We start from the raw sequence: 15,299 nt of genomic DNA, 5'->3' as shown, positions 1-15,299 counted from the left end.
ATAAAACACAAGGCGTAAACTAATAAAACCAAAGAAGAAAATGCATACTTACCAAGGAGGTATTCTGCAGTTAGGTCCATTTCTAGCTGGTCACTGATGAGCATAATGTTTTCAGGTAAATCCGCAAGAATTAAATCTGGAGCTATCTGAGATATGGGAATTGTGGATCTTGAATCTTCTGGATTAACTAAAAGGCAATCTGAAATTTTATATTTTCAATCATTAAATTTAGAATTGAAATAACAAGCTGGTACACTTAACAAAAAATAAAAATCATCAGTACAATGAAAACATTTTAATTGCTTTCTAGTGTCCCTTAATTCTTTACTTTAGTAGTATTCTCAGGTGTGTATATAGTACATTGAAATTCTTACATGCAACAGATCTATTCAGTGTCATCATAAACAAGATTACATTGAACTATAAATATATTTTATTTAAATGAAATTACAAATCAGTTTAACCAAGAAGATACCATAACAGATGTATATTTACAAATTATTGTTACAAATATCTCATGTTACACCAGAGTAGTATTAAGGTGTTAGAGTGAAATTAGATCTCTTTAGAAAGGCAAGAAAGAGAAATCAAAGAATCCGTTGAAAAGGTTTGTTGGCAATTTATTCTTGACCATAAATACACTTAAAAGTAAAAAGATAAATCAATGGATATATTTTAGTTAAAGTGAAAATACAACAGGCCCTCCATAAATCCAAAGAAACTGCAGGTGGTATAACACTACTGCGCTTCCTTTGTGGAGTGTGTTTCTGGTATTGGATTCTGGCAGTTAACTGGAAATTGACCTTTTTCTACAAGTACAAACTACGATTTAAGAAATATTGTCCCTGTCCAGGACTATTTTCACCCCTTCTCCCTGTGCTGCCAAGATAGACTCTGGCCCCAAAAACCCTGAATTGGAGTAAGCAAGTTTGAGAACGTTACAGAATATTATGTTAAGCTGAATGGGTAGAAATGTATTCACTTTAAGAGAGAATCTAAACTGAACTAATGTCAACTGTATCCAAAATCTAATAAAGTGAGGCTTTTAAGCTACTTGTATATTTAAACTATAAAAAGTGTTTAATTACAGTGCATCTGGAAAGTATTGACAGCGTATCACTTTTTCCACATTTTGTTATGTTACAGCCTTATTTCAAAACGGATTAAATTCATTTTTTACCTCAGAATTCTACACACAACACCCCATAATGACAACGTGAAAAAAGCTTACTTGATGTTTTTGCTAATTTATTAAAAATAAAAAAAACTGAGAAATCACATGTACATAAGTATTCACAGCCTTTGCTCAATACTTTGTCGATGCACCTTTGACAGCAATGACAGCCTCAAGTCTTTTTGAATATGATGCCACAAGCTTGGCACACTTATCCTTGGCCAGTTTTGCCCATTCCTCTTTGCAGCACCTCTCAAGCTCCATCAGGTTGGATGGGAAGCGTCGGTGCACAGCAATTTTAAGATCTCTCCAGAGATGTTTAATCGGATTCAAGCCTGGGTTCTGGCTGGGCCACTCAAGGACATTCACAGAGTTGTCCTGAAGCCACTCCTTTGATATCTTGGTTGTGTGCTTAGGGTCGTTGTCCTGCTGAAAGATGAACCGTCGCCCCAGTCTGAGGGCAAGAGCGCTCTGGAGCAGGTTTTTATCCAAGATGTCTCTTTACATTGCTGCAGTCATCTTTCCCTTTATACTGACTAGTCTCCCAGTTTCTCCCACTGAAAAACATCCCCACAACATGATGCTGCCACCACCATGCTTCACTGTAGGGATGGTATTGGCCTGGTGATGAGCGGTGCCTGGTTTCCTCCAAACGTAACGCCTGGCATTCACACCAAATAATTCAATCTTTGTCTCATCAGACCAGAAAATTTTGTTTCTCATGGGCTAAGAGTCCTTCAGGTGCCTTTTGGCAAACTCCAGGCAGGCTGCCATGTGCCTTTTACTAAAGAGTGGCTTCCACCTGGCCACTCTACCATACAGGCCTGATTGGTGGATTGCTGCAGAGATGGTTGTCCTTTTGGAAAGTTCTCCTCTCTCCAAAGAGGACCTCTGCAGCTCTCATAAAGTGACCATCAGGTTCTCCGTCACCTCCCTGACTAAGGCCCTTCTCCCCCGATCGCTCTGTTTAGATGGCCGGCCAACTCTAGGAAGAGTCCTGGTGGTTTCGAACTTCTTCCACTTACGGATGATGGAGGTCACTGTGCTCATTGGGACCTTCAAAGCAGCAGATATTTTTCTGTAACCTTCCCCAGATTTGTGCCTCAAGACAATCCTGTCTCGGAGATTTACAGACAATTCCTTTGACTTCATGCTTGGTTTGTGCTCTGACATGAACTGTCAACTGTGGGACCTTATATAGACAGGTGTGTGCCTTTCCAAATCATGACCAATCAACTAAATTTACCACAGGTGGACTCCAATTAAGCTGCAGAAACATCTCAAGGATGATCAGGGGAAACAGGATGCACCTGAGCTCAATTTTGAGCTTCATGGCAAAGGCTGTGAATACTTACGTACATGTGCTTTCTCAATTTTTTTATTTTTAATCAATTTGCAAAAACCTCAAGTAAACGTTTTTCACATTGTCATTATGGGGTGTTGTGTGTAGAATTCTGAGGAAAAAATGAATTTAATCCATTTTGGAATAAGGCTGTAACATAACAAAATGCGGAAAAAGTGATGCGCTGTGAATACTTTCCTGTATTTAAAATTCAGCTAATGATATATCTAATTTAAAATAAACAATTTGCAGCATATTCTAATTAATGATAACTGATAGATGTCTGTTTTAATTAGGCAACGGTAAATGATTTTTAACTGATATTCTGTCATTTTTTTATATTATGTTTCATCTGATTACGTACATATTTAAATACTTTATGCAGTTGCATCACTCAGCTCTGTTTGAAAAAGAACCTCTTAGACCCGCATTTCAAAATGGTTTCCTACCCGATTTAACCAGAAACTGATATACAGTATCATCAAAAAAGGCCATGTTTCACATGATTATGTACATATTTAAATATTTCATATTGCTGCATCACTCAGTTCTGTTTGAAAAAGAACCTCTTAAACCAGCACTTTAGATCATCTTCCCAGCTGATTCAGCTTAACCAGTAACTGATATACAGTATGTCAAAAAAGTCAATTTTCTTATGTTGGGGAAGAGAAGGTGAAAGTAAAGCTCCGGTTAGCTAAAGGACAAGCACAGAGTGAAGAAAATTAATGATGTAGTTGATCAAGGATGGCGGATTTTTTTAGGGCTTGTAAAGAATAACCACTGGATATTCTGCAGCAGCTACAGACTAGATGATTTCTTTACTTACCAGGAGTAGCTTTAGCTGCATCCTTCACCCCAGAAAAAATGGCACTTAAAAAAGATAGCAATATAATCAGATTTTTTTTTCCCAAATAATGCAGCCCACCTAGAAACATTCCATAAAGTAGTAATTTGAGGACTACATGAAGTATCAAAGTATACAAAGTTGTATAGTCCATTTTGTGTAAATTTTTAATACATTTCATTATTTAGTTGTTTTTTTCTCTTATTTGAATTATAACATGGAATTGGAATATCTACCATTATGTGTACACAATACCTTTCGACCAAGCACAGAACCTGTCAACATAAATTAAAAGAGTATGCATTATACCTTTATCAGCACAGTCAAGGAGATCATCAAGAAGAATTTTCTGACATCTCTGGTCATCCCCAAAACTATATACAGCCCATTTCTTCAAAAGTGTCCCTCCTTCCCTACATATGTCTGTAGCTAGAAGTCCAGGAAACCATTCTTCTAGAAGAGAATCAATGTGATCCACAATCTGCCCCAGCAAAATTCGACCTATATGAAAATGATTTGGGAAATACAATAAATGAAAGTCAGCAGAGCAAAAATGTAATGTGCAGGCATAATAAAAACAGTAATATATTGAGTAAGTAATTAATTTCATGTAGGTAGTAAAACAAAAATACAATACATATAAGAGTGAAAAACTGAACATTGGCTTTATTGTTTTTTATTACAAACTACAGACTCAGCAATAATGTTAATAAATATTCAATGCTGAGGTCTTGTGACAAGGACTTGTGCTTATATACAAATAAGGTATATTAATACTAACTCTTTTTAAAAAAAAAAACATAGTATTACATATAAGGCAACACTTTAATTGCCTTACGCCCCCGGTAACCCGTAGGTTGGACCTGTTATGTTTCAACCAGGATTACATTCGTAGCTCAAGGACGTGTTCTGTTGTTTTTCAAATATATTGTTTGGTACATTGTTAATTTTGTATTGGTTTGTTAATACTGTATTTATATATTGATTATTGTGTATATTATTTTGCTATTGTTTATGTTTTTGTTGTCTGCCCTGTCTCCGTTATATAGTGCCTAATGAGGATGGGCCACCTAATCATGCAGTTTTGGGCCTGTATAATCTGGAAGCCCACCATTTGAGTTTAGGGCTGCTTTTAGTGGTGAGACATGCTCTGTGAAACCAGAAATGGGTGAAGAGCTATTCTGGTTTTTGCTTTTTTTTTGAGGGATGTGCTTCTTTTTGACATTTTTATATGGTAGAATAATAACAGGAAGGGGCTGCATCCAACCCAGAGAGAGAGATTCATTGGAAAAACACACTGCCGAGAGAGATACTGGATGAACTGAAATACATACAGGACTTCTGGATCACCCATCAGGCAAACTACTACACCAGTCCTTCACTAGGACGTGAACCACTCCAGCCAGCTAAGGATGATGGGGCAGAAGGATAGGAATCCTGCAGGATGGTTGATAATGGGGACGAGTCATTAAAAATCATCAGACCTGTGCCTGAGTTGAGTAGAGAAAAGGACATGCTCTGAGAAATCCGGAGTTCCTCATCTGTTTCCCCAGGTTTTCCTTGTGCTCCCAGCTCACATGCTATGAAAAAGATTAGCAAACTGGGACAGTTGCTATACACTTTTTTATCAGGGACTACTGTAGAGACTGGAATTGGTTAATTACAATTGAAACGAGTCATCAAATTATAAATTACCAATTTGTCCATAAAATATATTATGTCATCAGTATTTTAAAAATAATGCTTGCACGTGAAATGTCAACTGAACTAAAGTCAATGAAGAATTTATAATGTGCAACAAGGTTTAGTTGGGTTAAGAAGCTGGATGGATTGATGGTTGGATGGATGGATGAAAATAACATTTTCATTCATCAGGCCAAATTTGCTTCTACAATTTCTGCCAAAGAATTTTTAAAAAATTACAATATAATCACCTAATAAATGTATTCACATGAGATGTAGTCAATTATTTAAAGTGATAGTTGGCACTGCTAGAAAATGTATACATGAGTTTTATTAAATGTTAGTGTTAAACATGTTAATGCATGATCAATGCCCATTATTATACTATTTATCATCACTTCAGAGAGGGAATTAAAACATGAAATACATTTTAAATACCTCTTTGGGCTGAAGGCACTGTGATTCTGAGGAAACTCTCAGTTTCATTATCCAGTATATCTGACTCAACTAGGCAATATGCTTCTGGTGACCAGTTTAGGTATATGCCTTGTCTCCAGTACATCCTATTGAGGCGAAGAGCTTTTTCTAAAATAAAAAAAAAGTTGGCTTTATCCTAATGGTTGTAAAATACATAAGAAGTCGCCATTGTTGATTTTCTTGAAATTCCACAGGTATTTCAACTGTATAACATGCACAAATGTACAGGTATAAGATGGCAAGCACTGCAAATTCTTGTAGGATTCCCTGAACATTTACTGGGTTTGTGCTCTCAAAAAGCTACAGAATCTTCCAGTTGAAAGGTACTCCTCAGGCAAATTATATAAAGAACCTTGAATTTACACATCATGGAACAATGAAAAGTATATTATTAAAGGATAAGTTTGGTATTTTTCAAGTCAAAGTTATTTCTTCACAATCATGGTGTATATATTAGTTTGCCACATAAAACTGTACCCGAAAGTGAAGCATATTTTATACATTTTTAAAAATAAATAGCTGATTCTTGCATTTATATTTGAACTAAATACAATGTACATGCCATTTCTCAAATGTACCAATTCTTTAACTTTCTATCCCACTGATCCAGTTCTTGGTTGCAGGGGAGCTGGTTGCTCTTCTGGCAGCACTGAGTGCCAGTCCATCAAAGGATATATACTGTACATCCACATACATTCCAAATATAGAGGGTAATATTTAACACTGTCATGTAAATAGAACATTTAAAGCATGGCATACTAACAATGCCTCAAAAGTTATTTACTTAGCAGGAATCCAGTGGTACATGTAAACAAAAGTGCTAGTGATTTCTGTGTTGTCAGTAACATTAAGAAAAGTAAAACTGTAAATTTAAATATGTTAAAGTGTACTACCAGATGGGCTTAAAGGGGAGAAGGAGATATTGACTGTAATTGCCAATACCACACTACTAGCACACAGACCTATCTTGCTCAACTGGAAGAATGGCAGCCCACCTATTATAACTCAGTGGGTAACTCACTTAGAGGATCTGTTCTTTTTAAAATATGGCAAGATCTAACTGATAAAATCTTAGAATAAGCTTTTATATCAGGGAATATGACATTCTCTCTTCTTTGTTATTTTTAAAGATTTGCTCTTGTTGTTGGCTCTTATGTCTTTCTCTCAGGCAAATGTTGAATTCTGGCTTGTTAAGTTTGACTTGATGTTATTTTCTTTGTTGTCTTGATTATATGTAATCTTATTTTCTTCCAATTAAATCAATAAAAAAATGAAATATGTTAAAGTCAAGTAATATTAATCAAAATATTACCATTCTATCTGAAATGTTATATTTATTTTTAATTATTTGCATTATCATTTCAACTGGGCATTGCATTATTTTCTAGCACCATTCTGTTTTGTTACAGCCTATTGTCAGATGAGTGTGTCATAGGAAGGATTCCACAGGGGAAATCTTTACAGGCTAAACATTTACTTATCCATTTTCCCTCTTTATTCTCATAAAGGAAGACTGTCATTCATTGACCAGCACTTGAGGGAGACACTTTCCTGGCCCTTTCGTATTTCTGGCAGACTAAACAAACTTGCAATGGCTACTGAATGGAGCTTTTAGCCACTGATTCCCAAACCTGAATGTGTCTTTTTACTCTCTTTATAATAAAAATGATTCTTACATATTTTAAATATCTAATATACTGAGATTAAATAGCAGTTTAAATCACCTACCTCTTCCTGCAAAGAAGAAAGAAGAAACTTCAAGCAGACGGTTGATTAGCCTGGACCAGAATCCCATAGGAAAGTAGGGCATCTCATAAAGCCTCACTATGATCTCTGAATTTTCACAATGGGGAAGCTCTATTACTGGCTTCTGGTCAGACAAGCTGTGAAAAGAATAAAAAAGCTAAATTTTAATATTTATGGAAATTAATGTTCAAAAGTATACCTTAAAATGCAACTGTTCCTCTTTAATATATTATGATTTACAATTACATAATTACCTGCTGGGAATAAGAAGCTGTTCTTCTCCCAAAGGCAATGCAATCTGAAACCTTTCAAGCAGCTTGAAATATTGTGATATGTAATTTTTTGGAAAGTTCTTGTGTTGAAGAATACATTTTTCCACATCTGAACGCTGAATAATTCCTTTGGGGAACTTAGAATTTGAACCACCTTTAATGGTTAGTATCTTAGATTAAAAATAAATAGAAAGAATCATGTGAACTCTACAGAATTAGCAAGGCATACAATAATTTAACAGTTTTAAACATTTATACGACCGGATAGAAAAAGGAAAATATTTATTTAGTAATTACTAAAATTATTGATATATTTTCTAAAAATTAGTCAATGAGATCTGATAAACAAGAATGAAACCTTCCATTTATTTTCTGTGGCAGTTTGTCCTTAAAGCTAGTGTGTCTTATTCTAAACAGTTCACCAATTTCATTTTCTCCTTTGACTCACAATTCGTTTAACCTGCCTGTACTCCAGTTGTTAAAAAAAAGTTCACACCACATAAACTAATGGTGCAATACGTCTTGCATAAGGGGGTTATCAATGAAACAATCATAAATATATTTCTAAGATTTTAAAATTTCAAATTTTAAAAGTAAAACTTTTCTTATAATTAATACCTGTGAAATTATGTTACATAACCACTGGGGATCCACAAAATAAAGATCCCTAAACTGCAGTGCTGGGTCTTCAAAGTGGAGGAGAACACCTGAAAAAAGCAAATGTAGGCTTTTTAACGTTGTGCCTTTTTAGTATAACTGTATTTTATATAAATGTATACCCTTAATATTGCACTTAAAGAGTACTATACTTCATTATGATGAAAAAATCTAGCTGAAAATTTAAAGACCTGCTTATCCTGAGAAAATGTGTAACATTTTATAATTTCAGTTTTAAGTGAAATACAAACATATAAAAATTACAACATTAATAAATGTTTACAGGTTATGGTGTTTCTTTTGTTTTCATTGATTTTTCCTGGAAAAAAGTGTCCTCATTATTGTTCCTATGTATTACTGATCTTGTATATTTATGATCCACCTGAAAGTGTTTTATTTACTTGACACATACCTCTTTCTGATATTCCTAATGGTGTTATCTCAGGTTACAACGTGAGTTACCACAGCTATGCTGATGACACACAGCTGTACTTATCTATAGCACCTGATGACTCTGACTCTTTTGATACACTAACACAATGTCTTACTGGTATTTTTGAATGGATGAATAGTAATTTTCTCAAACTAAATAAAAAGAAAACTGAAATTTTAGTAATTGGCAATAATGGATTCAATGAGGTTATCAGAAATAAACTTGATGAACTAGGGTTGTAAGTTAAGACGGAAGTAAAAAATGTAGGGGTAACCGTTGACTGTAATCTGAATTTTAAATCGCATATTCATCAGACCACTAGGACAGCATTTTTTCACTTAAGAAACATAGCAAAAGTTAGACCTCTTATATCATTGAAAGATGCTGAGAAATTAGTTCACGCTTTTGTTTTCAGTAGACTAGATTACTGTAACGCACTCCTCTCAGGACTACCCAAAAAAGACATAAATCACTTGCAACGAGTGCAGAACGCAGCTGCTAGAATCCTAACTGGGAAAAGAAAATCCGAACACATTTCTCCAGTTTTGATGTCACTACACTGGTTGTCTGTGTCATTCAGGATTGACTTTAAAATACTGCTTATAGTTTATAAAGCCTTAAAATAATCTCGCTCCATCTTATATATCAGAATGCCTGACACGTTATATTCCAAATCGTAACCTTAGATCTTCAAATGAGTGTCTCCTTATAATTCCAAAAGCTAAACTTAAAAGAAGTGGTGAGGCGGCCTTCTGCTGTTATGCACCTAAAATCTGGAATAGCCTGCCAATAGGAATTCGCCAGGCAAATACAGTAGAGCACTTTAAAACACTGCTGAAAACACATTACTTTAACATGGCATTTTAATAACTTCACTTTAACTTAATACTGATACTCTGTATGTTCAATTCATCATAATAACTATTCATAGTGGCTCTAAAATCCGTACTGACCCCAACTCTCTCTTCTGTTTCTTTTTCCGGTTTCTTTGTGGTGGCGGCCTGCGCCACCACCACCTACTCAAAGCATCATGATGTACCAACATTGATGGACTGAAAGCCAGAAATCTACGTGACCATCATCATCAGGTCCTTCCATGAAAACCCTAAATACAAAGAGGACTGTTTGATTTATGTTAGGTAGATTGCCAGAGGGGACTGGGCAGTCTCGTGGTCTGGAACCCCTACAGATTTTATTTTTTTTCTCAAGCCTTTGGAGGTTTTTTTTTGTTTTTTCTGTCCACCCTGGCCATCGGACCTTACTTATTCTATGTTAATTAATGTTGACTTATGTTTATTTTTTATTGTGTCTTCTATTTTTCTATTCATTTTGTAAAGCACTTTGAGCTACATTTTTTTGTATGAATATGTGCTATATAAATAAATGTTGATTGATTGATTGATTGATTATAAATCAAATACATATTAAATTTGTTTGAAGAAATTTAATCTTCACCCTGTTCTTAAATAATTCAGTAAATAATGTTTATACACTGCGGTGGGTTGGCACCCTGCCCGGGATTGGTTCGTGCATTGTGCCCTGTGTTGGCTGGGATTGGCTCCAGCAGACCCTTGTGACCCTGTGTTCGGATTCAGCGGGATGGAAAATGAATGGATGGATGTTTATACAGTAGGACCTTGGTTCACGACCATAATTCGTTCCAAAAGTCTGGTCGTAAACCGATTTGGTCGTGAAGCGAAGCAACTTCCCCCATAGGACTGTATGTAAATACAATTAATCTGCTCCAGACTATACAAACTGTATGTAAATATATATATTTAAGTTTTTAAGCACAAATATAGTTAATTAAACCATAGAATGCACAGCATAATAGTAAACTAAATGTAAAAACATTAAATAACACTGAGAAAACCTTGAACAACAGAGAAAACTAACAGTGCAATAGTTTGCGCTATAGCGCTACCAACCGCCGGCTAAAAGCACTTTTTAAATGAGTTGTAAGCACAGAGAAAATAACGAACATTTGAAAAAATCTGTAATTTAATAAACCACCAAGAAAAATAACATTGCAACAATGCACGCTACGAACAGATCGCTGGAAACAGAAGTGAAAACAAAATCAAGCCCAGTGCATTCTTTAACTGCCTTCCTACCTTAATGCGTCCAGCTCTCTCACGCTGCCTGTGTGTCTGCATCTCGGGCTGCCTCTGTGTGTGTGTGTGGGCGTCTCTCTCGCACTGCCTGTGTGTGCGCGTGCGCGCACCTCTCTGCGCTGCCTGTGTGTGTGCGGCGTGCGCCTCTCTGCGCTGCCTGTGTGTGTGCGTGCGCCTCTCTCTCGCTGCCTGTGTGTGCCTCTCTCGGGCTGCCTGTGTGTGTGCGTGCTGCCTCTATGTGTGTGTGTGTGTGTGTGTGTGTGTGTGTGTGTGTGTGTGTGTCACGCTCTCTCGCTCTCTCTCTTTCTGGCTCGCTGCACAGGAAATGCACAGGGAGAGACTAAACATGTACAAACTGAAAGGGAAACTGGCTTGTTCGTATACCGAGTGTGTGTTCGTGAACCGAGGCAAAAGTTTGGCGAACTTTTTGGTCGTAAACCGAGTTGTACATGTACCGGGACGTTTGTGAACCGAGGTTCTACTGTATATACCAACAGTCTACCTAGTCGTTTCTTACCTCCCAAAAAAACAATCAAAATAAATGTTTTTTAAAGCTTCAGAAGCTGGGTTGACTTTTTTGAGTATGTTTTGTTTAAGATTAAATTGTGTATGTTATTTGTCCATGTAGACACAAATACAGTATGCATTCAACCAGTTTTCTTGTATGTGCATTGTTTTTGTTTAAATTCAGCTTGAAATGCATAAGTCAAACTTCATGTTTACATGTGATGCATTGCCTTATTTGTTCATAAAGCATAATGTTTATGAAGAAGACATTGGTAACTAGACTGCTATATACATCCTTCAATTTTTAACCAAAAGAAAATAAGAAAGAATATAAATGTGTGAACATCACAACACAACCTGCTTACTGCTCTGGAAATAACAAACTTCTGTTACGTTTTGAAATACATTAAAAAATAACAGACATAAACTTCTTAATGACTGTAACTTATAAATTAGGAATAAGTCCACCTGTATACCAAAATACAGTATTATTACAAAACAAATATATAAGGATTTGTACCAGACTCATTCAGGAAGTGAACAGCATGAGAAAGTTCATTCTCCTCTAGTAAAATCTGGTTCTCCACAACTATGTCCAGTAAGCGACTGTGGCAAATGACTGGAAACTCGGCAGCCACTTTCTTCCGTTCCTGCAGAATTCTTTTTTCAAGTTCCAAATAACTATATGGGATCAGCTGGCCCATTACTGGTTGGTCTCGAATCTGTAATAGGACAAGAATGAATTTGGAAAAGTTCTGCTCCTAGTAAGAGAAAGCTAAAATCAAAAATGAAAACAAACTATGGTCGAACTAAATGGCTATTATTATTTATGAAAGTTAAATAATCAATGACAATTTTTTAAGGTCAATACAGCAAAAAATTAAAATCATTACCAAACTCTAAATTGTAATATCCCTAGTTTAAGCAACCATCACTACAACAATTGAAATTTATGACAAGGCACAGATTTGCAGGTGGATTGAGAGAAAATGTTTCCCATTTAAATGTGTTTACACTTTTTTTTACTAAATTATAGCATATTAGTAAATCATTTTTATCTCCATAAAGAATTTCATCTGGTATTCCAGATCAACTGGCTTATTGCCAACTCCAAAAAATAATTATTGTTTATAGTTTAGTGGTCCCCACTGAAAAGAATAGGAAAGACCATTAGCTAAAACAGCAGCTCCTTGATATCTATATATATAATTCACTAAGGCAAGACACCCATGGAAAGCACGCCGGATGGTGCGTAGATTCACTAAGCAGCCGACAAGTAAGACACCTATGGCGCACGCAGGAAGGAGCCACACCCACCAACTCCAAGACCATTGGATATGACAACAACTCGCAGAGCCACGCCCACCAACTCCAAGACCATTGGATACGACGACAACTCGCAGAGCCTCACCCACCAACTCGGACACGACAACACAGAAAAAATGGCGTCATTTATATTCGTTTGTCGTGGAGGCCACATGCACCTCCGAGCCACATTGACTGTTCATACAGGCATGTTTCTCGCGGAGGTGAATTGCCATATGCAGCGTGTAAAATGGTTTGCGAGGGGTATCCCATGGGATCCTTAAAACAATCCTTTACAACTGAGGTTAAAGCACAATGAAGTAAGCAAACTTTAAAAACAGAGTTTTCGGTTACGACGCACGACTGGGTGCACCATAGCAAACTGTTTTACACATTACATACAGCAATTCGCATCCGCGACAAACATGCGTTTTCTTAGATGCTCCTGCGGGAACACGGAAGACGTTTCCCTGTCCATCAACACTCCTTTTTGACCGGCCCGCATCTACCCTCGCTCTCTAGGCATTCACACTGCCTGCCCATGTGCCCGGATGGAAAAACTCACCGACCACCCAGTTAGTCCCTTTCGTCTGTGCTTGGAGTCCACATGCACGTCTGAGCCACGTTGACTTTTCATTATTCTTTTCAGTTTTGACACCCGACCGCGTCCACCATGAAAAACCATGCAAAAGGAACAACGAAGCCCCGCCCAGAAACTCTACCCCTCCTCCCACGTGCTCAGGAACGCACCTCAGATCACTGCCCGCCAACTCAAACAGCTCATCAAACACATACTCACTCACTTTTGTCTGTACTGCGGTCCGAATCCAGCTGTGAGCCACGTTGACTATTCTTTTGCCCTCCATGGCTATCGCTTCAAATGTATTTCATGGAAACAACACTTCTTTCAGTATTATAGAAATTCCTGCTTCAGGTAACTGTTTGTTTCTGTCAGTCGGGTTTTTTGGGAAAAATGTCATTGACGAAACTGTTGGTCTCAAACTTTGGAACATGGCTGTTAGCTTTGTTTGCCAACATTGGGATAACTTCGGTGACGTGGTGTCCGTTGTTAGTCACAGTGGCATTGTTATACAGTTTGCTCAACAATACGCTGACTACATAAGTACGTCCGGAGTCTATGGTGGCGAGGCAGAAATTGTGGCAATGTCCCAAATCCTTCCAGCTACTATCAGCATTTACTTCCAAGAACGTCCTCATGCCTCTCCTCGAGTTTATAATCCGGCCCAACGTCTCTTCATATCCCTGCTCTTTAGCGGTCCTTTGGATCATGGGCATTACAAGGTTCTCATGCCTCTCAAATACCCACGTGATAACCTTCTGGTGACATCTTTTGACTGTCGGTATGTGCACACAGGGTGCACACTAACTTGCTCGCCACACTAATGTGACGTCACCTGCCCACTCTCCTCTTCCTGAAAAACATTTAAAGACACACTCCCCTGAACACATGCATTCCACACAGGACTTTCAATGCACCTTTGTTCCAAAAGCTTCAGAGTGCACAGATATCTGAACACACATTTAAAAAAACACAACACTAACCGAATGATGCAATGTGGACATTACCAACAATGCTTCAAAACAACTCGCGCTCTCAAGAAACACTTACAAACTCATTCCACTCTCACCTTCAATTGCACATTTTGTAACGAGGACTTGACAGGTGAGATGTATCTCCACAACCATATGCAGATCCATTCAACACAAAGATTTGTATGCAAAATTTGCGACAAACACTTTCAAGAAAGCAGATACCTTACTAACCATCTCAAAACACATTCCCTGATGAATTCTTTTCAGTGTCAACACTGCTCCAAAACCTTCACACGCCAAAAATATCTCAAAGCACATTTAAGCACCCACTCCACTGAACAAACGCATTCCAAACAGATCTTTGAATGCACGATTTGTTCAAAAACGTTCCGAGTGCAGAGATTTCTCAACATGCATTTAAAAACACCCTCCACTGAACAAATTATGCAATGTGAACATTGCCAGCAATGCTTCGACTCAACTCATTCCAATTCGCTTCAGAAAAAACACAACACTAACCGAATGATGCAATGTGGACATTGCCAACAATGCTTCAAAACAACTCGCGCTCTCAAGAAACACTTACAAACTCATTCCACTCTCACCTTCAATTGCACATTTTGTAACAAGGACTTCACAAGTGAGATCGATCTCCACAACCTTATTCAGATCCATTCAACACAAAGATTTGTATGCAGAATTTGCAACAAACACTTTCACGCAGGCAGATACCTTACTAAACATCTCAAAACACATTCCCTGATGAATTCTTTTCAGTGTCAACACTGCTCCAAAACCTACACACGCCAGAAATATCTCAAAGCACATTTAAACACCCACTCCACTGAACAAACGCATTCCACGATTTGTTCAAAAACATTCCGAGTACAGAGATTTCTCAACATGCATTTAAAAACACACTCCACTGAACGAATTATGCAATGTGAACATTGCCAGCAATGTTTTGACACAACTCATTCCAATTCCCTTCAGTGTCAACACAGCACTAAATCGTTCATGCACAAACATCGCATTCACTTTTCTGCAGCTTTTCAAGAAGATACCGCCATTCACGTCCAAGAACATAACATTGGCCTACCTACCGCACTATGTGCTTCTTGCAATGCTCTTAATTGGCCAGCAGAGGTCAACAAATCCGGACATTACACAAAGTGTTGTCATGCCGGCAAG

General features: G+C 37.3%; 1 protein-coding gene across 3 annotated transcripts in view; it reads right to left on the bottom strand.

The window, feature by feature from the left end:
- lrrk2 (leucine-rich repeat kinase 2) overlaps positions 1-15,299 on the bottom strand; it is a 247,705-nt gene that overhangs the window by 67,053 nt on the left and 165,353 nt on the right. For all 3 annotated transcript variants that reach the window (XM_039761109.1, XM_039761110.1, XM_039761111.1), the window contains exons 32-38: positions 11,770-11,971; positions 8,157-8,245; positions 7,521-7,708; positions 7,249-7,403; positions 5,482-5,628; positions 3,670-3,861; positions 53-199 (exon numbers count right to left, since the gene is read on the bottom strand). In XM_039761109.1, the coding sequence (XP_039617043.1) occupies positions 53-199; positions 3,670-3,861; positions 5,482-5,628; positions 7,249-7,403; positions 7,521-7,708; positions 8,157-8,245; positions 11,770-11,971 (1,120 nt within the window). The remainder of the gene's footprint in view (positions 1-52; positions 200-3,669; positions 3,862-5,481; positions 5,629-7,248; positions 7,404-7,520; positions 7,709-8,156; positions 8,246-11,769; positions 11,972-15,299) is intronic.

This window comes from Polypterus senegalus, chromosome 8, assembly GCF_016835505.1.
Source record: "Polypterus senegalus isolate Bchr_013 chromosome 8, ASM1683550v1, whole genome shotgun sequence".
Lineage (NCBI taxonomy): Eukaryota > Metazoa > Chordata > Cladistia > Polypteriformes > Polypteridae > Polypterus > Polypterus senegalus.
Note: the sequence above shows the minus strand (reverse complement) of the source record. Positions and strands in the feature narration are given on the sequence as shown.